The 22,342-nt window shown below is 50.6% G+C and overlaps 10 protein-coding genes across 10 annotated transcripts; 5 read left to right on the forward strand and 5 right to left on the reverse strand.

Moving 5' to 3' along the window:
- Nucleotides 1-215: 215 nt before the first annotated feature.
- Nucleotides 216-377, forward strand: PpBr36_07044 (uncharacterized protein; the record flags this gene model as incomplete). Its single annotated transcript, XM_029894183.1, has 1 exon — nucleotides 216-377. The coding sequence occupies one exon, from the start codon at nucleotides 216-218 to the stop codon at nucleotides 375-377; it is 162 nt and encodes a 53-aa protein (XP_029748661.1).
- Nucleotides 378-1,174: 797 nt separating this feature from the next.
- PpBr36_07045 (uncharacterized protein) lies at nucleotides 1,175-2,412 on the forward strand (the record flags this gene model as incomplete). The annotated part of the gene is made up of 4 exons (XM_029894184.1): nucleotides 1,175-1,209; nucleotides 1,300-1,378; nucleotides 1,574-1,765; nucleotides 2,122-2,412. 4 exons carry the CDS (start codon nucleotides 1,175-1,177, stop codon nucleotides 2,410-2,412), a joined length of 597 nt encoding a protein of 198 aa, XP_029748660.1.
- Nucleotides 2,413-3,420: 1,008 nt separating this feature from the next.
- On the reverse strand, nucleotides 3,421-4,050 carry PpBr36_07046 (uncharacterized protein; the record flags this gene model as incomplete). Its single annotated transcript, XM_029894185.1, has 1 exon — nucleotides 3,421-4,050. One exon carries the CDS (start codon nucleotides 4,048-4,050, stop codon nucleotides 3,421-3,423), a length of 630 nt encoding a protein of 209 aa, XP_029748659.1.
- Nucleotides 4,051-4,969: 919 nt separating this feature from the next.
- Nucleotides 4,970-6,739, reverse strand: PpBr36_07047 (uncharacterized protein; the record flags this gene model as incomplete). Its single annotated transcript, XM_029894186.1, has 4 exons — nucleotides 4,970-5,190; nucleotides 5,269-6,178; nucleotides 6,262-6,580; nucleotides 6,693-6,739. 4 exons carry the CDS (start codon nucleotides 6,737-6,739, stop codon nucleotides 4,970-4,972), a joined length of 1,497 nt encoding a protein of 498 aa, XP_029748658.1.
- Nucleotides 6,740-7,206: 467 nt separating this feature from the next.
- On the forward strand, nucleotides 7,207-8,732 carry PpBr36_07048 (uncharacterized protein; the record flags this gene model as incomplete). Its single annotated transcript, XM_029894187.1, has 2 exons — nucleotides 7,207-7,312; nucleotides 7,384-8,732. The coding sequence occupies 2 exons, from the start codon at nucleotides 7,207-7,209 to the stop codon at nucleotides 8,730-8,732; spliced, it is 1,455 nt and encodes a 484-aa protein (XP_029748663.1).
- A 1,108-nt stretch (nucleotides 8,733-9,840) lies between these two features.
- Nucleotides 9,841-11,829, reverse strand: PpBr36_07049 (uncharacterized protein; the record flags this gene model as incomplete). Its single annotated transcript, XM_029894188.1, has 2 exons — nucleotides 9,841-10,523; nucleotides 10,584-11,829. 2 exons carry the CDS (start codon nucleotides 11,827-11,829, stop codon nucleotides 9,841-9,843), a joined length of 1,929 nt encoding a protein of 642 aa, XP_029748662.1.
- Nucleotides 11,830-12,200: 371 nt separating this feature from the next.
- Nucleotides 12,201-12,773, forward strand: PpBr36_07050 (uncharacterized protein; the record flags this gene model as incomplete). Its single annotated transcript, XM_029894189.1, has 5 exons — nucleotides 12,201-12,225; nucleotides 12,339-12,395; nucleotides 12,469-12,535; nucleotides 12,611-12,674; nucleotides 12,738-12,773. The coding sequence occupies 5 exons, from the start codon at nucleotides 12,201-12,203 to the stop codon at nucleotides 12,771-12,773; spliced, it is 249 nt and encodes an 82-aa protein (XP_029748026.1).
- A 569-nt stretch (nucleotides 12,774-13,342) lies between these two features.
- On the reverse strand, nucleotides 13,343-14,045 carry PpBr36_07051 (uncharacterized protein; the record flags this gene model as incomplete). Its single annotated transcript, XM_029894190.1, is given in 4 exon segments — nucleotides 13,343-13,548; nucleotides 13,604-13,714; nucleotides 13,790-13,856; nucleotides 13,872-14,045. The coding sequence occupies 4 exon segments, from the start codon at nucleotides 14,043-14,045 to the stop codon at nucleotides 13,343-13,345; spliced, it is 558 nt and encodes a 185-aa protein (XP_029748027.1).
- A 996-nt stretch (nucleotides 14,046-15,041) lies between these two features.
- Nucleotides 15,042-17,423, reverse strand: PpBr36_07052 (uncharacterized protein; the record flags this gene model as incomplete). Its single annotated transcript, XM_029894191.1, has 2 exons — nucleotides 15,042-15,215; nucleotides 15,294-17,423. 2 exons carry the CDS (start codon nucleotides 17,421-17,423, stop codon nucleotides 15,042-15,044), a joined length of 2,304 nt encoding a protein of 767 aa, XP_029748028.1.
- Nucleotides 17,424-19,575: 2,152 nt separating this feature from the next.
- On the forward strand, nucleotides 19,576-21,642 carry PpBr36_07054 (uncharacterized protein; the record flags this gene model as incomplete). Its single annotated transcript, XM_029894192.1, has 3 exons — nucleotides 19,576-19,610; nucleotides 19,813-21,390; nucleotides 21,486-21,642. 3 exons carry the CDS (start codon nucleotides 19,576-19,578, stop codon nucleotides 21,640-21,642), a joined length of 1,770 nt encoding a protein of 589 aa, XP_029748029.1.
- Nucleotides 21,643-22,342: the final 700 nt, after the last annotated feature.

The following is a 22,342-nucleotide window of genomic DNA, read 5'->3' on the forward strand; positions in this document are numbered from 1 at the left end:
AAAAAAAAAAAAAAAAGACCAAAAGAGGTCGTATGGGTCGGTCTGGCGGTCGGTTATTGTTGTGCGCCGGGGACTCAGTGCATTGCGGCGTTTCTTGGCGAACCCCTGTTGCAACTAACGTTACACACCGCGCACGCATTCACAACCCGCCCACAGGAATACTGTCAATTGATTGATTGATGCAGTCTCTTTACACCAGCCGACTGCAGATTCTCATGCACCCCAAGTGGCTCCGCCGTTTGTGCCGTCGTAGCGTCGACTCCCCACAACAACCTACTGTACAATCAATACATGTATCTTTGCTGCTTGCGCCAAGCCTACAGAGGCTTGTAAGGTACCTAGCTCCTTTACCCCTGTGGGTCTCTGCTCTGCCGTAGCACAGGCTTCTTCGTCTGGTCCTTGGAGGTGCGCAAACCAGACCAGACCATCCATCCATGGTCATAATATTGGTATGGGGGGAGAGAGCCAGCTGAACGGTCAGCACTATCCATGCCTACACCACCTACCTCCTAATACCTATCTTTTTTTTTCCGATCTAATCATGCCGTGATCTAGTCGGCCTAGAACTAGTCTGCTGCCTGTGTCCTACTTTCGTAACCTAGCCTATCCCTTCTAAGTCAAGCTGGTTGGCGCTGGCCCCTCATCCTTGAACTCTACTTCGTACGAGATTGATGTGGTTTTTTGTGATTTAATATCCGACCTACGCCCGCCCGTTTTGTTTCTCCAGCACAAACAAACTCTCCACCCACCCACGAAACGAAGCGAACAAGCACGCGCAGCGGCCTCCCAGAGGACGGACTTTCTCACCGAGTCAACGGGCCAACCCTTTCTCCTTTCCAACCCCAACAAAGAAAAACGATTCTGCACCCCATCAGGAAATTCTACGACAATCCTGATTGTCAGTTATTTTCTCGCACAGCAAATTGCATCTCTGACTACACCATCAACAGCAGCAGCTCATCGTTTTACCGTTCTTGCACGACTACGACACCGAGCGAAGAACCAAACCCCTGACTACTTTACGCAAACCGTTTTGCCGTGCTGCAAACGTCGACTTTTCCCGCCCAGGGCGATCGACAAAACATAGGAGAATCGAAAAAGGGGGGATCCCCGGAACACGCACTAGAAACATAAATCAAACACGCGCACTCCGTGAGCGCGCGGCTAGGCAACCATGGCGGCCGCAAATAACCAGAACGTTATTCGCAGGTACGATGCAACACCTGCTGTACAATGACTGTATTGCGCTGCGTCGTTTCTTGATATCTTAACACTCTTATGTTGTCGCCAAACCTACAGGAAACTGGTAATTATAGGCGATGGTGCATGCGGAAAGACAAGTTTACTTAGTGTCTTCACCCTTGGGTATTTTCCAACAGTAAGTATCTCTAAACCCGGCTCTTGTAACGTTTTGACGTTTGCTGTTTTGAGAAACAAAGACTAAATAAATGCCCCTTTGCCTTGTCACAGCATTATGTAAGTCCGGAAACGACTCAGCAAGCACCGAAATGAATCGATTAGTATATATAGAGCTCGAAAAAAAAGGCCTGACCACAGTCGACGGAGCAAACAGATTCCGACCGTCTTCGAAAACTACGTTACAGATTGCAGGGTGGATGGCAAGTCGGTGCAGCTAGCATTATGGGATACGGCAGGCCAGGAAGACTACGAGCGATTGCGGCCCTTGGCATACTCAAAAGCGCACGTCATCCTAATAGGGTTTTCTGTCGACACACCAGATTCATTGGACAATGTGAAGCACAAGGTGGGTTCTCTGGCACCGATGCGAATGGAGGTTCAATAGCGTCCTGTCCACACCCTCCAAGATGCCGTCCACCAAGCCACGATCGACCATAAACGCAAGCTTCCGTCCCCGGATGCTCGCGGGGAATGCCGAAACCCTCAGGGTTCCTGGTCTGCGTGTAACTGCGCAATCTCCGGTCCTTTGCGGTAGTTCTTTTTCCCACCATGGTGCAACACGAAGTGCGACCAACCACGTCGTTACGATTGGGTCTGGTGACGGATGTTCAGGGAGAGGTGTGCGGGAGAGCGGGAGAGAGGAACAAGACAATGGTATGATGTAGAACAGTGTGGGCTGACAACTCTGGGACAAACTCATAGTGGATCGAAGAAGCTACCGAAAAGTGCCCCGGGGTACCCATCATCCTCGTCGGCCTCAAAAAGGACTTACGGGAAGACCCGGTGGCCATCGAGGAGATGCGTAAGAAGAGCATGCGCTTTGTCACTGAGCACGATGGTGAGACTGCGGCCAAGGAAGTTGGTGCCCGCAAATACTTAGAGTGCTCGAGCCTCTCTGGCGAAGGAGTCGACGACGTCTTTGAGGCAGCCACACGCGCAGCCCTCTTGACCTTTGAGAAGGGTGAGGGAGCCGGATGCTGTGTGATCCTATAAGGTCACCATACCATGGCGAATCCACCAGCTGCGAGCTGGTACAGAACGGTACAGGATCCACTCGTTAGGTATTCCAACCGATCAACCTACGACAACCCGGGAAAAATAAATAAATAAAGACGCCTCGCGGTCAGGTCCTGAGGGCATAATGGCCAAAGTCGGACCTAGAAGCGCCCAAAGAACGCACTCGTTCACAACAATCACCAATCTTATCACGCCGAGTTTTCTGTAACCCATAAAGCTCTGTGCTCTTCTACGACATCTGACGACGAAACAAACATGCGCGAAAAAATTATCGGTATTTAAAATCCGCAGACCCTTTGATAATGTTCATCTCCGCTGCACTGCGCTTTTTTCTCACTGCTGGCCAAAGGGGGGATACGCCTTGTTTTTCTTGTTTAATTTTTTCGAATGTATAATAGGGGAGCCGTAGACAGACCTTGATGCTCCTTTTTCTTGTTGCTGGGATGATTTTATTAGTTAGGCACGTCAAGCAGTCAGAGACAGTAAAGTGACCGCGTTTAGCAGATATAAATAAATCCAGTTGACCGCTTGTGTCATGTGAAGACCGTGAATGGTGAACAGTATGAGGGACTTGAGTTCAGACTAATTAAGCGTTACAACCTGGAGGTGCTTGACAGCCGGAGGCATAGAAATCATCTGCCAAACTATAAAACTGACCTTGTCACATCCTGATTCGGTTTGTTGAATCATTGTAGCTAGGACCTGCTCTAGCTTGGGAATGAAAAGTCGTTGGAAACCAGAATGGAGCAGCCAAGATATACCTACCATAAAGATCCGAAAGACAGCCGAACACAAGTGTGCAGATCCCACAAGAGGCAGAAAAATGAGAAGTGATACAGTCAAGATTTTTGTCTATAATGTTTATACACACTTGATACAGAAAGAGCGCCCTCTCCGTAATAAAAATAAAATAAAAAATAAAAAATAAAACAACACCCAATGGCTTCCTCAGAGAACCCAAGCTCTTCAGGGTATATTAGCCTCTCAATCCCGCCTCCAATCGTGGTTCCATGCCTGCCTCGCCGGCGTCTCGACCTGGGGCCTAGCGTACTCGATGGGAAAGCCATCGTGGCCATAGACGCCCTTTTTCTCCATGGCGACGCGATATAGGTAACCCTCGTCCCTGGTGCCGGGCCCGCTCGTCTGGCGGAGCTCCTCGCAGGCGTTGCGCATCGAGTGCCACTGGCGCATGAGCATCTTTTGCTTGTCGTCGCGCTGCTTGTGGAGGTGCAGCTGCCAGGCGCGGTGGATGGTCCAGTGGCGCAGGTGACGGTTGCGGCCCATGATGAGCGGCGGGGGCGTCTTGCGCACCACGCCGACCACCTTGCGGAAGAGCATCAGCTTCGGGTCCGCCGCGACGGGCTGGGCCTTTCGCAGCCGGTCGCCGCTGTTGCCGCCCATCCCCAGCTTGCGGTTGATGGATGCCGCGTGGCTGCCAATCGACTTTGACTGCTTCTTGACCTGGCGCGCCTGCGCCTGTGGCGTGCTGTGAAAGGAGCGCGTCCTGCTGCTGGCCATGCTGTGTGTCTGAGGTCGGAGGGATGAGGGGACGAACGGGTTCGAGGTCGGGAGGAGGCGGCGCAGGGCGCTGCCAAAGATTGATGTTGAGGCCATTGTGGAATATGTCGTGGTTGAGACTGGCCCGGCGTTTGGGGGTGTTTTATATGGCAGTCGAAACTTCTATCAAGGTTACAATTGGTATAGCTAGGTCGGGTTAACGTCGCCTCTCTTGATTTGTCTCTTGCGCTGTGCTCTGGGTTTCCGCCAACGCTTCGATGCTGGCGGTTTGGTTGCAGATTTTTTTCGAGAATTCAACAGAGTTTTAGACTCGGCAATATGTGGCCGCTCAGCAATCTAGACTATGACCGCCGTCGGTCCTTCGCCAGCTCGGAAAGAAACCTTTTTCTACAGTAGGGTTGACCTTTGCAGACCATACGAGTCGAACTAAGAATTTCATGATCTGTACTGGGATGCCCCGATTCAAAATCGGAGCTAACACGTGATCACCTGACACGGAACCGGATACACGCTTTGTACCTTGCTCGACTTTCCACACGCAAAGGTACTGACCGGTTCCACATTGGAGCTACAGCGGAGGTACTGCACATCACAAAAAAAAGGTCGTCTTCAAGTTCCATTCGGGATTGTTGCCTAGCATCAATTCCTTGTGTGTATTTATCAAGGAATAATCAGTTTCATGCATATATACTCCAATCGTGACGAGGGCGCCCTACAAATATTTCAAGCTGAACAAGTTTCTATGGTTTTGCCTTTGGATGTCTCGGATCTTCTTTCCCTCCATACGGCTGAATTCCCTCATTATATAGGGCCCCTCGCTGTTGTCTTGGCCAGTCGTCATATTCTAGCCACGCTTGCAGTAGTGCGGCGAGACTATCAGTTTCAACAGATCGACACGTCTTAGTGGACCCTTATGCACTGAACACAGGGTTAGCGATGTAATTGGTATCTTGGTATGCATTCCAAGTCACTGCTCGCGAATTAAGCAAATCTATGTAGTTTTAGTCTTGTATCATCAAGTAGCCGATATTTTGACCCTTGTAACGTCCAGAGTTTCATTGTCCACCAATACAAGCTCGCGGGATGCTGAAAATGCCGGCACGGCAATCAGACGCACTTCCTGACCTTCCGGTCCAGTGATGGTTTTGGTTCCAAACTCGGGTTGATTACCGACAAAATAAAGATGGGGACATTGATTCATCACAAAGGGGTCATCGTCCTGGAAAGGGTAACTCCCTAAACACGAATATTGTCAGCAATTTTTTTTTTCCCCTCCAGGGGCCGAAAGCCATAAGCGGCACATGGGGTACTCACAGAGCGTATCAGGTGCCGTCGGCGCCGAGCACCTCCAACGGCACATGGCCTCCATCATGCCAAGTCGGTCGTCGCTATCGACATACTTGAAAACATCATCGACGTTCTGTCCGCTCGTGCCTAACACCCTCCAACCTTCGACCTCGCCCTCCCAAGGGTTCGTCACAGTGTCGAACCAACCTGGCTCAGCAGTCGGCCCGGGAAGGGCGCTATACGTTCTCGATTTCGTGAACATGGCCGGGTGAATGGGCTGCTGGGGATAGCTGGCGTTGGCGGGATCATGGGCTCCGGGGAGGAAGGTAACGGGTATCGTTGGCAGTAGCTCCGAGAGGAACTCGTCAAGGAGCTGCGAAGGGATCGGGTTGTATGAGCTGGCGTCGTAGCCGTACTTCTTGTGTACCTTCTTCCCTGGCACTTCCTCCTCGGCTGCATTCTTGCCGCTATCTGGTGAGATCGAGTCGCCTGCCACAATGAGACGGCTAATCTGCGATATATCCTTTTGGACGACAGGGTCGAGTGCATCGCCAAGAAGGTACTCCAGAAGAAGGTTCAGCTCCATGGCATAAGAAGTATCCGTACTCGAAAAGTTGAGGCCTGATACTATGGCAGTCTTGCCTCGGTTACTGGAGGGGCTACCGTTGCCCATCTCGACGTCCTCGTCTGCCGGTTTTGAGAGGGACCATCGTTCTGGCTGAGGTGCGAGGTCGGGGAATTTGAGGTCAATAACCTCGAACTCGCCACTTGCGTTCTCCGTGCCCATCACTGCAATGATGCAGCCCGTGACTAATACAACAGACTTGAGTATATCCCCGACCAAACGCACGCGTCCTGAATCGTCCTCTAGAAGAATCGAGTCTCGACCATCTTCTGAGAAGTATTTGTGAACTGAAGTGGGTGCGGATATCCAACGCTATGTAGCTGCATCAGCCAGAGCTTCTTCTTCTCCGTTTGAATAACCAGTCGGTGCTTTTGAGCGATGCTCTCGTCACTCACATCCTTGGCTACGTCTTCCAGAATGCTAGGCTTGAGTGGCATGTCCATATATACGGTGCCCGCTACCCAGCAGAGCTCTCCTTGCCTGACGTCAAGCACACGAGGCACCTGTTTGGCCGGCTCACCCCCAATCACCAGGTCGCCAAATGCGGCGGATGCTATCTGTTCCACGGCTGGCTTGATCTTGGTGAGCCTGAGAAAGTACATATCCCCATATTGCTGTTGATATTGCTTGTCCTTGTCCAATATGAACGTCTTGAGCGATTTATAGCTCGACTGCCTTCTCTCTAGTGGAACCTCATCATCGCTTGCATCGCTGCTTCGAATTCGGTAATTATTAGTATGAAGGATCACGTGAAATGTTTTTTTTTTTTTTTTTTTTTTTTTTTTTTTTTTTTTTTTTTTTTGAAACAAACGAGAACCGCACCTACAACGGCTTCTGCAGCAGGCTGCTGCTCACATCGTCTAGTTTTACCATTTGCAAGTCGTGGCAGCGCCAATGTAATGATGAGCGGAGGGCTATGACAACTTGATGTTGACGAAAGTTCAAGCCTGACGCGACCTTTTATGTTCTATGTGTATCTTTCGTTGCCAGGGAGTTCACGCGTCGAGGGGTTGGTTCGGATAGCAGCCGTTAGCATCCGCCCCACAAAGCCCCACATTAAAGTTAAAACTGTCTTCGTTATCCCCATCTATCTATTGGTTCCTTGCCCGACGTGGGGTAAGGCTCTACAAGGCTGAGAGCTTCTCCAAAGAAAAAGAAAAAAAAATGTAAGAGGGAAGAAAAAAAATCCTAGAGCTTGCACCTAGGGGCGTGACGAGTATTATATCGCAAGCAGACTTGGAGCCAAATTTACTGCAATATAATAACCCTCTCTGGATGATCTCACCAACGCAGCATCTGCCGGTCACGCTATCAACAAAGTTTCTACAAACTTTCCCAGAATGAACGCAACGACTGAGCAGGAGGCGACCGTCAAGGTCCTGTTCACCACCACTGAACAAGGCCTTGAGCTTCCAGAGTCAAAGAGATTATTACTCGTACCAGCAGGTGGGGATAAACCATTTGAATAAATAAAACGGAATCACAGGCTTTATGTAGCTAACATGCATGCGCTTCAGATATCCGTCGGTATGGTCTCTCAAGAGTTCTCAACTCCGAGTCTATGCTCAACACGTCGGCCCCGATACCGTTTGACTTTCTCGTAAACGGCACATTTCTCCGAACCACTTTGGAAGACTACTTGAAGGAGAACGGTCTACCCTTCGAAAAGACAGTGACTCTGCAGTACGTTAGGAGTTTAGTGCCACCGGTGTACGAGGCGAGCTTCGAGCACGACGATTGGGTCAGCAGCGTCGACTTGCTATCTGCCACCTCCTCGGCCGGTAAATGGTCGGGGAGCTCTTTCCTACAGGGCCAGGACCGTATTCTTTCGGCTTCATACGATGGTCTGTTGAGGATATGGAATGGATCGGGCCAGGCCCTGGCGACTTCATCAGTCGTCAACCGCGGGCCATTATGTGGTCTCAAGTCGGCAAAGTTCATGTCGTCTACAAAGATCGCCGCAGCGGGCTTGGACAGGACTGTGCGGATATGGGACTACATGGAAGCCGAAGATCACTTCTCAGGCCAGCTGAAGCCCACGCTCGAGCTTTACGGCCACAGAAATATAATTGAGTCCCTGGACGTTGATGGAAGCTCAAGACGGATCCTGACGGCCTGTGCAGACGGCTCCATCGGCCTGTGGACGACATCAAAGAAACTTGCCCCCGAGGCACCGACCGCCCTTTTACCCCAGACTTACGCCACCAAGAGGAGAAAGGGATCAACGACCAGCGCATCCACCATCGCTCAACGTGGTGCACTCTCTTTGATCCCTGTACACAGCCGGTCCGTCAGCGCTGCTATCTTTGACCCCCAAAACCAGCACACGGCATACAGCGCTTCACAAGACCACACGCTCAAAGTGCTGGATTTGACGACAAGCCGTGTCGTGAGCACAATCACAACCTCCAACGCCCTCATGTCCGCCTGCTATCTTCCCAACAAGTCAGCCCCGCTCATTGCAGCCGGAACGTCGTCGCGAAACGTTACTCTGATAGATCCTCGAGAAAGCGCAGCCGCAACATCGGTCATGACGCTGCGCGGCCACGTCAACGTAGTCTCCTCAGTTTCGGCCTCCCCTGACAACGATTATTCGTTGGTGTCTGGATCACACGACGGCACATGTCGTATCTGGGACCTGCGGAGCGTCCGTCCCGCCGCCGGCAAGGAAGAAACCGGGCTCGGGAGCGTAGGAGAGTCTGTTTATGTAATTGATCGCGAGAGTTTGGGTGACAAGAAGAGGCCTGTGGCAGGTGAGGGGGTCAAGGTCTTTGACGTGAAGTGGGACAAGACATGGGGTATCGTAAGTGGAGGAGAGGACAAGAAGGTGCAAATTAACAAGGGAAGGGATATAATATCATCGTGATCTGATGACGTCGGGTTGCCGGCACTTCACGTCTGGGGAGCAGAAAGACATAAGAAGCTTTGAAGTAGATACCAATTCATAAAGTACATAACATGATACAACCCTGATGCGATAGCAACGGCTTGTTCGGCGGACCCCTAGGACACATTGCATATATTCAAGATTATCTTGGCCTGACCAACGAACACACAGCCACAAGTATCTAGCCGTGGAAGCCGCCGGCCTTCCGCATCCGCTTTGCACATGGACCCATCTCGTATCTACGTCGGGCAATGGTGCACCCGCTTCAGTATTGTCAACGTCCATCTCATCTAGGATTAGCTCTTGGTTCAATTTCTAACCCGGTGGAAGTAGGGTCCAGGATACAGCTCAGCCTTTCGAAACAACAACCCAAGGCGTTCCCCCGCGTCGACGTACCGTCGGGCATCTCTCTGCACCATGCTAATTGCTCCATAAGTGAACTATTTAAGATCTGCGGATCCCACGTAGTGCTTTATTCAGTTGTAAAATATGTATATTCGAATCCAAAAATAACCACCGGTGTACAAACTTGGCCATTTACGCATCCTTCAATTAACTGTCATTGATAGATCACCGTGGCACTTGACCATGGTCTGGTTATCACCGAAAGCCCTTGTTGAACACATCTAATCTGACCATTTACTTTTGTTAACGGCGTTAAAATAGCGAGAAAAAAAAAAAAAAAAAAAAAAAAAAAAAACTGAACGCGTTAACTTCTAGTTAATCTACAGAACAGCAAACAAGCTATATATAGAAAAAGAAACCCTTCAGTATCATTTGCAGGAGTTTCCAAATAATTGGTCGCCTTCATCAGTGGGATAATGAGGACTAAATTTCGGAGAGGATACGAATAACGCTCAGGACAATACAAGAACCACAAATTGCGGTAATTGTGGTTATTTATATAAGACAGTGCACGACTGTGAAGTTGAATCCTGTGTCATAGCAGGGAAACCGTAGTGTCCCGTGAAAGTTGCTTGTCACACGTTGTATAGTTTATCATGACATGTTTGCAACTAGATGTAGGAGGGTGAATATTTGCCAAATCAATAAATATCTGGTGGAAACTTATATCCGAGCCGCATCTTCAATCGGTAGAAGAGGTATCTGTGTTCCTCGTTTGCTGTTCCAATGCGGCATACCTCGATAAGAGGGTCCGGAGAGGGACTTCAGCAAGTACTTCATCACGCAGTCGCGCATGCTCATAAGGTAGCTTTTCCTTCTTGATGGCGTCGAGAATATATGTGTGTACGGTGTTCGTTTGCAGTGGAGGATTCCTGAGGAGTGATGCCACAGCGGAAGGACTGAGGTCGTTGTTCTGGCTCCAGATACGGTAAGCCCGGAGGGCGGCTGCAGTAGCTCTCGGTGGAGATTTGCAGCTTGCGCGATACTCGGTCAACCAGTCTTCAGCCGCGACGACCCTGTCATCCTTGGCAGGCTTGGCCACGTCTGCTTTCGGTCGTGACGCAGAGCGAGCAACTAGAGAGACTTTCGGTGCTGCTTCATCAAGATCGGGCTCAAGCGTGAGTGTGTCTGATGCTGACTTTATAAGTTCCTCCTCTGGCGGTACATAGGACGCTTCCTCATTGTCCTCAACTTCAACATCTTCTGTACCTTCCTCCACAGCGGCAGTTGCCTGTCCATTTGCCAATCTGATGGGAAGGCCAAGCTCTACGTGATACGGTCGAGGTGGCGTTGGATCGAGAGCCTCACGTTGCTGTTCCAGGATATTATATATCTGAGGCCCCGCATAGGCATCCGACGAAGAATCTGTATGTCACAGTAAGCACAGTGCCTGGGGCAGTATAAAGAGACGATAGAGAAACATACAAATAATCTGTTCCATCTTCAGTGGTTTAGACCAGTCACTTGACCGGACGTTCTGCCCTTTGAACATTGGGAGCCCGAGAACAGCCTTAACCTGTTCAGCCAACGAAACGGCGCGTCTGTTGATCAAGTGCGTCTCGCCACTTGCTGTGTATTTGACCAGTTTGTATAGGTGGCTAAGCTCAAAAACACCCTTTGGGTCGATACCCAGCCAAGTTCGCAGTCGCGTGCAGTCGGCCTTGATGTTGACACCAACCTTGGAGATGCCAGAATCTTCCAACAACAGCTTCAGCGATGGGGCCACCAAAGAGTCATCTTTCGGGTAGAGTGCAAGGTGGAACAAGGCAATACGGCTCGGGCTAGCCAGTTGCACAAGGCAAACGTTCCTCCGCGCTCCAAAGGACTTCCTAGCATCTGGAACCCATTCCAGATCCAACCCGATTACCTTCTCGTCCAAGAAGTACTGGCACACCCGCTCCGTGGTATGCTCACTCTTGCAGTAATGGACCCTGACCTTCTCGCCTTGGGGTCCACGGTAGAGAGTGTAGGTCCAGTATGAGTTCATTGAGCCTTGGCGAGCTTGCTTCGCTGCGCGGAACAATTCTACGTCCATCTTGAAGTCTAGGGTTGTGGATGGTGGCAGATCGACCTCTGGTTCAGCGCCCTCGATAGCCTCGGTCTCCTGATGCTCAGCTTCGACGTCTTGTCGGAGTACCGACGGGGCTGCATTTTCTGGGGAGGGCTGGACGGCGGCTTGGGCCACAGGAGGGCCAGCAACCAAACAACCACTCTCCTGTTTCGTGCCCTCTCCCTCGCACTGCAACGTTTTCAAGGTAGTTAGGGGCTCGGTTGAACAAGATGCACTAGTGCTGTGTATTGAGTGATAGCCAGAGAGATCCGGATACAGTGGCTGTGGCCGATTTTGTGTAGTCGCCTCTGGCGTATGCGACGGCGCGAAACTCAGGCCGTTGCGGGGATGCCAGAGCCTCCATGCCGACGGGGGTGGTGCACGCGCCCGCATAGTGATGCTGCTGTTGCTGCTGCTGCTGCTGCACAAAGTTCTTTTTGAGGATGCGTTGTTTGAGCAAACTGCCGAAGGGAAAATTGTCCGTCTTCTTTTCAGGGATGCACCAAAAGAACGGAGTTGAAATCGTGATTCATTTTGGAGCAGGCAAGAGTGAGTGGCGGCTCTCAGGTCGCCACGACTAGAATCAAGCCATCTTCTGCTTCGCAGGCGCACATATACCATGGCATGCGCCCACTCTCATGAACCGAGTGCTCTCTGCCAATCGAACGACTGGGGGTGGTCTAGGCAGACGTGCGAAATGTCTAGGGACTGTTCAGGACTGAGTGACAGAAATAGCGTGAACAAGATCCCGTCGCATGATCCCTGTACACCCCATGGGAAAAGTGACAGCCAACGCGAAATCATGTGATACCACGTGACTATTACATGAATTATCCCAGTCAATGAACTAACTGCTCGCACCCCGCCAGCAACAACGATGGGTGCGGTTGCTTGCCTTGCGGCGGCTGTATTTATCTGCATTGATCGATCGATCACCTGCAATCAGTCCGTCCTACTGCCCAATATTTCGCAAAAGCCGGCAGAACTTCATCATGGCCACACAACTACTTCCATTAGGTAAGTAATCTTTTTAGAGATGGAGAAAAGATATTCCTCAAAAATGGATATAATCGAGCGAAACAACACGAAAAAAAGCCATTCCACTGACATGTTCATCCTATCAAACACAGAGCTCATCGACAAGTGTGTCGGCTCCCGCATCTGGGTGATCATGAAGGGTGACAAGGGTACGGAATGAAGGCCTGCCTTGCTGTGACCTTTTCAGCTGAGCTTAAAAGCTAATCCGAGATTGATATGCAGAATTCAGCGGATTGCTTGTGGGATTTGACGACTATGTCAATATGGTTCTTGAGGACGTGACAGAGTTGTATGCCCTCGCTGCCCTTGCCATCCATCGCCCAACGCATCCTACCTGACGACTGCTAACTTTTCTTGTCACCAGCGACTACTCTGGTAACCACACAAAAATGTCCAAGATCCTGCTCAACGGAAACAACATTTGCATGGTATGCTCACCAGGGAGACCCGGCTCGTTCCAGAGAACGCTACTGACGTGTTTATATGCATAGTTGATTCCAGGGGGTGAGGGTCCTGTACAGGCATGACCGGGAGCCAGAAAAGCTATTTGAAATATTGTCCCGATGCTCAACAGGCAACCAGTCTCCACGCTTGCGCGAGAGCTCGAGTGGGAATGACTGTTGGAAGCTGCTCCGAATTGAGACATTGTCCCAACCAGCGACTGTGCTGTACCTGCCCCCAACCATGTTGACACTAGACAGGTGCTTTGAGACGAGTTGAAGGGGCCCGATTGTAGTTTGATGAACGAGTACATCGTGGAAGCACAGGCAGGTACCCGATGAAAGACGCTGTTGGATGTCTGATCATCGATTAAAGATGTCCCAGTCAGTCCAGTGTCATGGTCTTCGGATTAAGAAGACTGCATACATCCGCCCAAGGGGAAGCAAGGCCGCAAGACGACACGCGCAAAAAGAGTAAATTCGGGTGGCCTCTAATTGGCCAATCGTAGAAAAGAAAAATGCAAAAACCCCCTCCAAAAACGCCTACATTATGATATATATATATATATATGCTTTTGTTCTTGGCCATATTCCCACAGCCCTCCACTCTCTGCTACCGAAAAAAGGAACAGGTAAAGCTAAAGTTTGGGAGCCTTCTAGAGTCCATGGCCATGCTCCCCATTCTGCTGCTGCTCGCCGGCAGCAACCATCCGCCTGAGCTCAAACTCTCGCGTGAACTCGGTCCGGATCTGTCCGAGGCTGTGCAGGATCGTGCGGCAGGCGTCCAGCAAGCACGCCTTGGGCGTCACCTTGCCGTCCGTCTGGATGCGCAGGAAGAACTCGGGTACGTTGGGGTGAGATACTATAGAAAACATCGTCAGAAGGTCGCCGGACAATGCAGTCAAAGCTCAAAATACCTTTGTAGCCTGCCATCAGAACATTGGGATGCTGCTTGAGGTGCTCGCAGAGCATGTTGCCCAATGTGTGGTCTTCCTTTTTGAAAGTAAAGTCTGACGTGTTTGACATGGCTGTTTACCGGCGTCAGTCAGTACGGAAATTTCCAACCGCACGAGCCATCATTGCCTGGACGGAGTTGTACTGACATGTGTTGATGGTCTCGGTCAGCTTCTCCTCTCCCGGCTCCAGGAGGAAGAGCTCGAATCTGGAATTCTGCCGTTAGCCTACTTTCCCCCATTCCCAGCGATAAAGTGCATGCACGAAACTCTCTCTCTCTCTCTCTCTCTCTCTCTCTCTCTCTCTCTCTGGCGGCGTTTCCATACGAAAGTGCCAAGTAGAGCCAGACGAAGCAAAATAGATGTGATTCTTCCCAGGGCGCATCGAGCCCTTCCCGCGCATCATCTTTTCACTCCTGAGGCACTTTCAGATCGTCAAGAGGGAGTCACGTGCAGAGCATGCGAACATGCGACCAGAATCCGCGATCAATTTGCCACGCTAGCGAATCTTGTTGAGCTTCTCTACCAAGGAGTAATGATGGCGCTTCCCGTGGCCCTTTGGAATATCCTATGCTGAGGTGGTGAAAAATGAGCCCTTGGGTCCGAGATCAAAAACTCACCGATCGGGGGCGTTCATCTTGACGACAAACTGGCAAAACAATCTCAGTATCAAGTTTCGACCAAAGGGTTGGTTCTTGTCGCAAAAGATATCAAGGCGAGCTGTGTCCAAAATTGGAAAGGGTCAAAAGTTATAAAGTTGAGAATGAAGAAGACCCGCGTTCGTGCTAACAAATTGCAACACAGTACGGTTCAGCGCAGATATGATGCGAGGTGAATGCTCGATGAACAGTCAAAAAGTGGGGCGGCCAAGCCGTCGCCCCGACTACAATTCATACCAATACCGCCGGCCTTTCAGCCAACCACAGGTGTCTACTTGAGGATTTTCTTCCCAACAATTAGTCCGAACTGGCTTGAATGCAACTTAATCTCGTGGATGTTACTTAAAGAACCTCTGATTCATTCCCCAAACTATCCAAACTCGCTTTGACATTGTGTCAAGTTGCGGCACCTATCTGGGCCAGAACTTGCATAACCCCAGAAGCTCTCTGTATAGAGCCCTGGTTTGTTACTGATGATGCTATCTATACACAAACAACTCATAGGCTGTAACTTAAATCCTAAGGTACCTTCGCTATAAACTCTCGGAGGCCCTGGAGGCCCCTGCGGTCTTCGCTCTTAGCTCCCCCTTTCATCCTCTCAAAATTCCGACAACCAATGAATGCAGGTTAATTCTGGTCTTTCAGACCAGATATGCAGCGGTTATATAGGAAGACAAACCCCAAAATTTCCCGGGCCGAATGGCTCACCGCAAGCCGTTCTTGTCTATCATGCATGACAGAGTCTAATGTCGCTTGGAATCACAGTAGGACGGAGGCTTAGGCCCACTGGAATCCGCCCAAGCCATGACGGTCAGGCTCGTCGTGTATGCCATAGCAACGAAGCCGAACACGCAGAGTCCCAGGTCAGACCACCTCTTCAGGTTGCTCTTAGCCACAGCACGATAGTGCAAAAGGGGCTGCGATAAACGGTGACAAATGGTTAGCTTTCTGTTTCAGCCTGCGTCGGAGAGACTAACTAAAAGTAAAGCACTTACCGGGTAAATATAGACAAGCGGGATGCACGCGAAGTTTCCAACCAAAGCAACAAATTTGTCCAGGTTGTCGGCACCGCCCCAGGCAAGCGCAGCACACCCAGCGACCACGCAGAATCGATAAATGTTCTTCTGCCATTTGATGTATGGGTTGTACTTGCCGCTACGAGTGAACAAACCATTCTCGGTAATCCTGATAGCGGGGAATATTTGCAACGGTGTTGATAAAAGAATGGCCAACGAGTATAGGAACTGTACGACGTTGACCATCTTGTCGTCCTGTGGAAGGTTCAGTAGGACAACCGTCTCCGTTTTGGAGCCGTAGGCAGCATATGAGACGGCACCCATGACCGTGAAGAGAGTGGTGATGATCACCATGATCACAGCCATAACCTTGGGAAACTTTTTGGGATCTTTCATCGACTCCTGAATGGGGATGATCAGGCCAATGCCCTCAAAAGTAAAGATGGCGGTGCCGATGAACAGTGTCCAGTCTTTTTGGTTAAAGTAAATGATGTCGGCCAATCCGTTGGTGCTAAGTGTAAGTACGTCGAAGTAGAAGAGGTAGGCCAGACCAATGACGATAAAAGCATCGGCGATGAGCGCAGTAAAGGCCAGCTTGTTGATATCCCGAAACAGAGAAAACGGCAAGAATATGACCATCTGCATCAGGATCAGGTATCCGACATCGATCGAGGTCCGGCAATCAGTGACAGCAAGAATGAAGGCCTTTAAGTTTTCGGACGTGAAAACGATATAAGCAGCGACGAATCCGACCTGGCTGATTACGATGGATGTCAAGATGAGCAACCTCATCCACTTGCCATAGAGGATTCCACCGATATCTCCAAAAGAGCCGTTGACCTTGAGGCGAGTGTTGACTAGGAGCACAAAGCAATAGTAGCTAAGGGCAGCCACAAAAAGAAGTACCAAGTTGCTGAAAATCATGCCACCATTCAGGTACGCCCTGGGCAAGAACAGCACGCCAGTGCCCACAAAGGACTTGAGGAGAACCATCGCTGCGTTGAGGGGAGTTGCCTTGCCGCTGCCACCCCGGTGCTTTCTCCTACGCCTACGCCTGCCAGGAGTCAACAGCGCACTGTCTTCCATCGGGTCGCGATCATCGTCCGATCCTTCGCCAGCCGTGTAAAGATCCTCGTCATCTTCTCCGCTAGAAAAGTACTCGCCGGGACCCAGGACCTCGTCATCCTCCTCGAGCTCCTCTCCGGCAAAGTGGCCATATATCGAAAGAAATTCGAGGAAGTTAGAAGTGACCAAGGGAGGCTCCTGTGCCGCACGCCCGCCCTCCATGGAGCTGGGGTTTGCAGAGGGACTCCTGGCCGCCCGACGCAGGAAGTTGCGCCGGAAGCCGCCAGGGACTTTGATGTTATTTATATCGAGAACTTCATGTTCAGGGTCGGGGCGAGGCATACTGAAGCTCTTGCTCCGTTGAACGCGCTCTCGATTTGTGGCATCTTCTGTCCACCTGTAAATGGGCCGAGTGATGTCACCTCCTTGTAGTTTCAGGCTGGAGAATTCATCTTCGTCAAGCCCTGGACCCGAACCATCACTGACTTGCTTCCCCTTGGAAGAGTCGTCGGGTCCTTCCGAGCTGTCGGTCGGCTGTACCAGATGCCTCCTCACAATTTCCGCCACCGCCTCGTCGTCGTCGCGTTGTGAGCTGTCGGATTGGAGGAGTCGGGCCCGTGCATCGAAAGATCCATAGTTGCCGGGCGGCGTCGAGCCAAGCATAGGTGCGGCAGCCGAGGAAGCTGCCGGGGATTGTGACCGCACCGGGGGAGTACCGAAGCGCGGAGGCGATGTACCGATGGTATTGGAGAGTGCAGCAGCGAGAGCGCTGATCCCCGGGCCGGGAGTAGTAGCGCTGGCACCCGCAAGAGGAGTGAGAGAGCCAGAATCCGAGGATTGACGATGGGCATGGGGTCTCGGCGATGACGAAGCAAGAAGAGCAGCCGAGGGTGAACCGAACTGGGAGGGCAGTGGCGAAGCAAGACGGGCGGTGACGTCGGCGCGCGGAACCGAAGTACTAAGTGATCTGCCTCGAAAGGAACCGACCGGTGACGAGCCCAGCGGTGGCATTTGAGAGGGTGAGTCCCGGCCTGTGTGCGACATTTTGGCGTTATCGGCGATGGCCACTTCGAGGCACACCTAGCAAAGCGTGTCCGTCTGTGGTCTTGTCGATCGTCTTTAGGATCAGGCCGGAATGCTTGACTAACTCTTGAGGTGATTTTGCTGGCCGCAGAAATGTCGTCGGGCAGATTCAAGGTGCGATTTGATCTCTTGACGTGCGAGTCCGAGGTTGTTGAAGAGGATCGGAATGGAGAGCTCGGATTGATAAGACGGGTCGGCGGGGAAAGCCGCAGCGTTGCAGCACAGCACTAGTGTTCTAATTGTGACCAGTTGGGGAATTGAACGTCCGATAAGGAAATCTGAAAAAAAAAAAAAAAAAAAAAAAAAAAAAACAATACCAACGTCTACCGTATCTAGCCTCCTCGAAAGAAAATATAAAAGCAATGAAAAAAAAGGTGCAATGACCGTCGAAATGTCCCCGAGCCAAACATGCAAAGTGGTTTGGCGTGTTCAGAGGCGACGAACAAGGTGTGAAAAATCAGCCAAGTAATCGGCCCAGGTCTGACACTGTCGAGAGCTGCTGTGTGTCAAGTGATTTTTGACTCGTGATGGAAACACGGGGCAAGGCACCAGGGACCCGGTGACGTGAACGGACGCTTACCATGCCTCAAAACGCAATGGACAGACCAGCTTGTACTTGATCTCCAAGCCGGATGCCACAGTAACAAGTAATTACATACCAAAACCCCCATTCTTGTCACATATTGTAATTGAACATTTGTCGTGGACATGCAGGTCAAAGAACCTAGTAAGGAGGTAGGTAAGAATGAATCAGGTGGGTTGTACCTAGTACTGATTTTCGTGCTACTATTCCATGTGGCTTTGCTGGCCGATAGATAGCCCCCGTTGCAACCTAAGCTCTGTCGCTATTAGGCGATGTTGGCACGTCACACAGACTCGGGCCAGACAAAGCCGAGAGATATTATCCACCCTACTTGTATGATATAGAGAGGAAGGCGCGTAACTACTAGTCGACAACAGTCGTCAGTACACAAAAAGGCGGCGCCTAAATTCTAATTCGCCTCAGTTGTGTGATAGCTGATGTCGAGCTATGGATATCCTGCTGTTTAAACATCTTTGGAACCCAAACACATGATAAAGGCAAGATAGGTCATCGTTAGCCTCAGTAATCTGACGTGGCTCATTTGACAGGACCCTAGACTAGATCATCCGTAATTGCTGTTGGCAATAACCATAGAAAATACTATCGATCGGCAGAGAACAACTTTCGCAATAGCTTTGTCAGGTGCTATCCTGGCGACCACGTTGACTACTGTACATTAGCAAACAGATGTATTTCCCTTTGGTTACGAGGACAGAATCAAGCGTGAATTTCCAGAGCGCTATCTGTTTGTGCATATACCTACCCACAGTCTTTGACTTGAAGGTCTTGAAATTATCATCCTCCACAAGAGCTTATCAAGTTGAATCCCGCAACCATACGTCAACCCTAACATGGCAATTCCTAAACTTGATGGCTTAGTTGTTGCGGGACTATCGGGCACGAACCACCCAACCAGGTTAAATCAGAATTTTCACAACCACCTCAGCCGATAGAGTTAGATTAATCGACATGCACAATTTACGGATTGATCTGGCCCTCTTTCATAGTAACTAGCCAAAGACTAGGTTCACCAGGAGAGTTTAGAAGTTTAGATCTGGTGGAGTTTTGAGAGCGTTTGAACTGTACTAGCACCAAATTTGGTTGCCAGTTCACGACGGATCTGATCTTTCGTTTTAATTAGTCCTATGGGGACATCTTACCTGCCCACATAAGCTACAGAACACTGCGGCCCTGGAATTGCTAGGCATAAAACGGTACACTACTGTACGAGTACGTGCAGTGTTGGCTGCCGGGTAACCAAGATTGACCAATAGGAATGCGACGGTCAACAATTCAGGTCCCCGGTGGGGCCGTAGAACTTTTGGACTGTCCTGATTTGTTTGCGTCCCATAGAAAATTCTCAAGTCCCACTGCAATTTGGCCTAGCTTCGGTCTCGGGATACATGCAAATCCGTCCCCAGTGGCAGTCTGCCGGGGAATAGGCAGCATAACTTTGCTTGCGCGTGTTGCTTTGCGCTGGTCTATATATTCCAAGCAATCCAATCTGCTCGAAAGTCCTTGGATGCAAATATGTCTTCCCGATATTCACTACGGCAGACCCCCAGGTAAGTGTGTATACTCACAGCCAGCCCGTTGGCATCTGCACAACGTACCCCCACCCCGATCGAGATATGGCCACATGTGCTCATAGTGAAGTGTTGTCGATTGCGCTCTTCTTGATATTGAACGTGTCTGGTTATCAACAGAATGCTGCCCTGGCGCGATGCTGTCACATCACATACTTTGAAACTGACATTTGCTCTACAGGAAAAAGGAGCTCTTCGAGGGCATGATCGAGACTCCTGCTCGTCGCTCCACACGTAGAAAGTCGCAGTTCCCCGAGACCGACGGTGATTCGAGCTCAGCCGCAGAGAGCGAAGCTGTTGCAAAGCCAGTCAACAACACGCGCCGCCGTGTACCCAAATTCATTGAGCACATTGACGAGGCTGCCGAGTCCGACGCTCCTTCAGAATACTCGCCCGTCTCAGCCACTGCCCCTGATTTGTCAAACGGAGACGAGATGGCTCGGAGGAAGGCCTGGCCCACCGCCGTCGCCGCGGCTGATGATGTCAAAATCAAGACTGAGGAGACCTCGGAGACGGAACCCCTTACCAATGGCAAGCTTCAACCTAAGGCCGTTGATGGCTGGATTCCTGGAACTGATCACCGCATCGACTCCTCCGGATTCAAGGACTTTGGCGGATCTCTTGGCGTAACAACCATGATGATCTGCTTCCCGCTGCTCATGTACTATATGTGGATAGGTTCCACCTACTACAACGGCAAACTTCCACTGCCGGCCGATGGCGAGAGCTTTGGCGACTTTGTGAAGAAGCTGTGTTCATTAGCATACACCGGAGCGTTCCCCCATTTGAAGGCCTGGGCCATATTCTGGACCTTTTTCATTTTTCAGGGGACCCTCTACTGCCTCGCCCCAGGTATCTGGGGCAAAGGCAAACCCCTTGCTCATGAGGGCGGCAAGCAGCTTGACTATTACTGCTCAGCACAGTGGAGCTGGTACATCACTATTATTACCGCGATCGGCCTACACCTGAGCGGGCTCTTCCCGCTGTACACCATCATCGATGAGTTCGGATCTATAATGAGTGTCTGCATCATCTCTGGGTTTCTCATCAGCTCTGTCGCCTACTTCTCGGCCATTCAGCGGAACGCCCAGCATCGTATGACGGGCTCTTTTCTGTATGACTTTTTCATGGGTGCTGAGCTCAACCCGCGCATGTTTGGCATCCTCGATTTTAAGATGTTTTTTGAGGTCCGCCTCCCGTGGTTCATCCTGTTCCTGACGACGCTGGGCTTGTGCGCTCGGCAATATGAGCAGTACGGCTACGTCACGGGCGAGGCATACTTTCTTCTCATGGCTCACTTTCTCTACGCCAACGCCTGCGCCAAGGGCGAGGAGCTCATCATCACCACGTGGGATATGTACTATGAGAAGTGGGGTTTCATGCTTATCTTCTGGAACATTGCTGGCGTTCCTCTGACCTACTGTCACTGCACCCTCTACCTCGCCAATCACCACCCGTCCGAGTACGCTCACAGCAAGCCAGTCCTCGCCCTCATGTTCATTGGCTACCTGTTTGTGTACTGGGTCTGGGACACATGCAACTCCCAAAAGAACCGCTTCCGCGCCATGGAGCGTGGCCACTTGGTCCCTCGCAAGTCGTTCCCCCAGCTTCCCTACCAGACGATCCAGAACCCTCGCAAAATCCCTACCCAGACTGGAGACTCTCTTCTGGCTGACGGCTGGTACGGCATGGCCCGCAAGGTGCACTACACCTGCGATCTCTACTTTGCACTCAACTGGGGTCTCATTACCGGCTTCGCGTAAGTTCCTTTTCATCCCCTCTCTCTGCATTTATTGATATCGGCATCACCAGTGCTTGTTCAGACTGGCAGCTAACTTTTCACGACACAATCAGGAGCCCTTTCCCGTGGTTCTACCCTGTTTTCTTCGCCGGCATGATCGTTCACCGCGCAGCTCGTGACATCGCCCGCTGCCGCGAAAAGTATGGAGCCGCCTGGGAGGAGTACGAGAAGCAGGTTCCTTACGTCTTCATCCCTGTAAGTCACCTATGATGCATCGTTACGTTCAACCTAGAAGAGAGTATTTAACAGCTGATGCTAATATTTAATAGTACGTCATCTAAGATGGTCCGGTTGATAGAAACTAAGATATTTTCGGGAACCGCAACACTAATGTCTTATCTATGCTCTTCTTGTATATTGTCTTGCTATTACAATTTTAGTTTAGAAACGCATCTATTGCCAGAACAACCTCGCCAAAAGTCGGCCTCATATTACTAGCATCTATATACTCTTTGGCTTGCGAATGTTAAAGGATATGCCGGTAGATTGCATGTGTACCATACATAGGTTCAGTAACATAATGGCATAAATTCCCTTATAGCGTAATTCACCCTCAAGGGCATCTCATCGTTGTATGTTGAATCAAGGGCATTGAACGAAAGGGGCTACCGGCCAAGGCGTAATAAATCCAAACTACTCGTCTCTTGATGGTCAAAGTCAAATAAAGGAAAAAACCCTAGACTACAGTTATGCTCTTGTCGACCGTTCTAAGCCCCAAGATCAACCACGCCGTATCCTCAGAAGAGAGTAATCTCCAATCGAAATGCTGTTGCTAACAATGTACACTGGTGTTTGCGCATCCCATTAACCCTTATAAAAATGCAGTCCAAAACACCACACTGGTGGAACGAACTTTTTGCTGCTTCAAGGAAGTTTGATAATTGCCGATTCCTCCCAAGAAAATAGAAAC

The sequence above is a fragment of the Pyricularia pennisetigena genome, chromosome 1 (assembly GCF_004337985.1).
Source record: "Pyricularia pennisetigena strain Br36 chromosome 1, whole genome shotgun sequence".
NCBI lineage: Eukaryota > Fungi > Ascomycota > Sordariomycetes > Magnaporthales > Pyriculariaceae > Pyricularia > Pyricularia pennisetigena.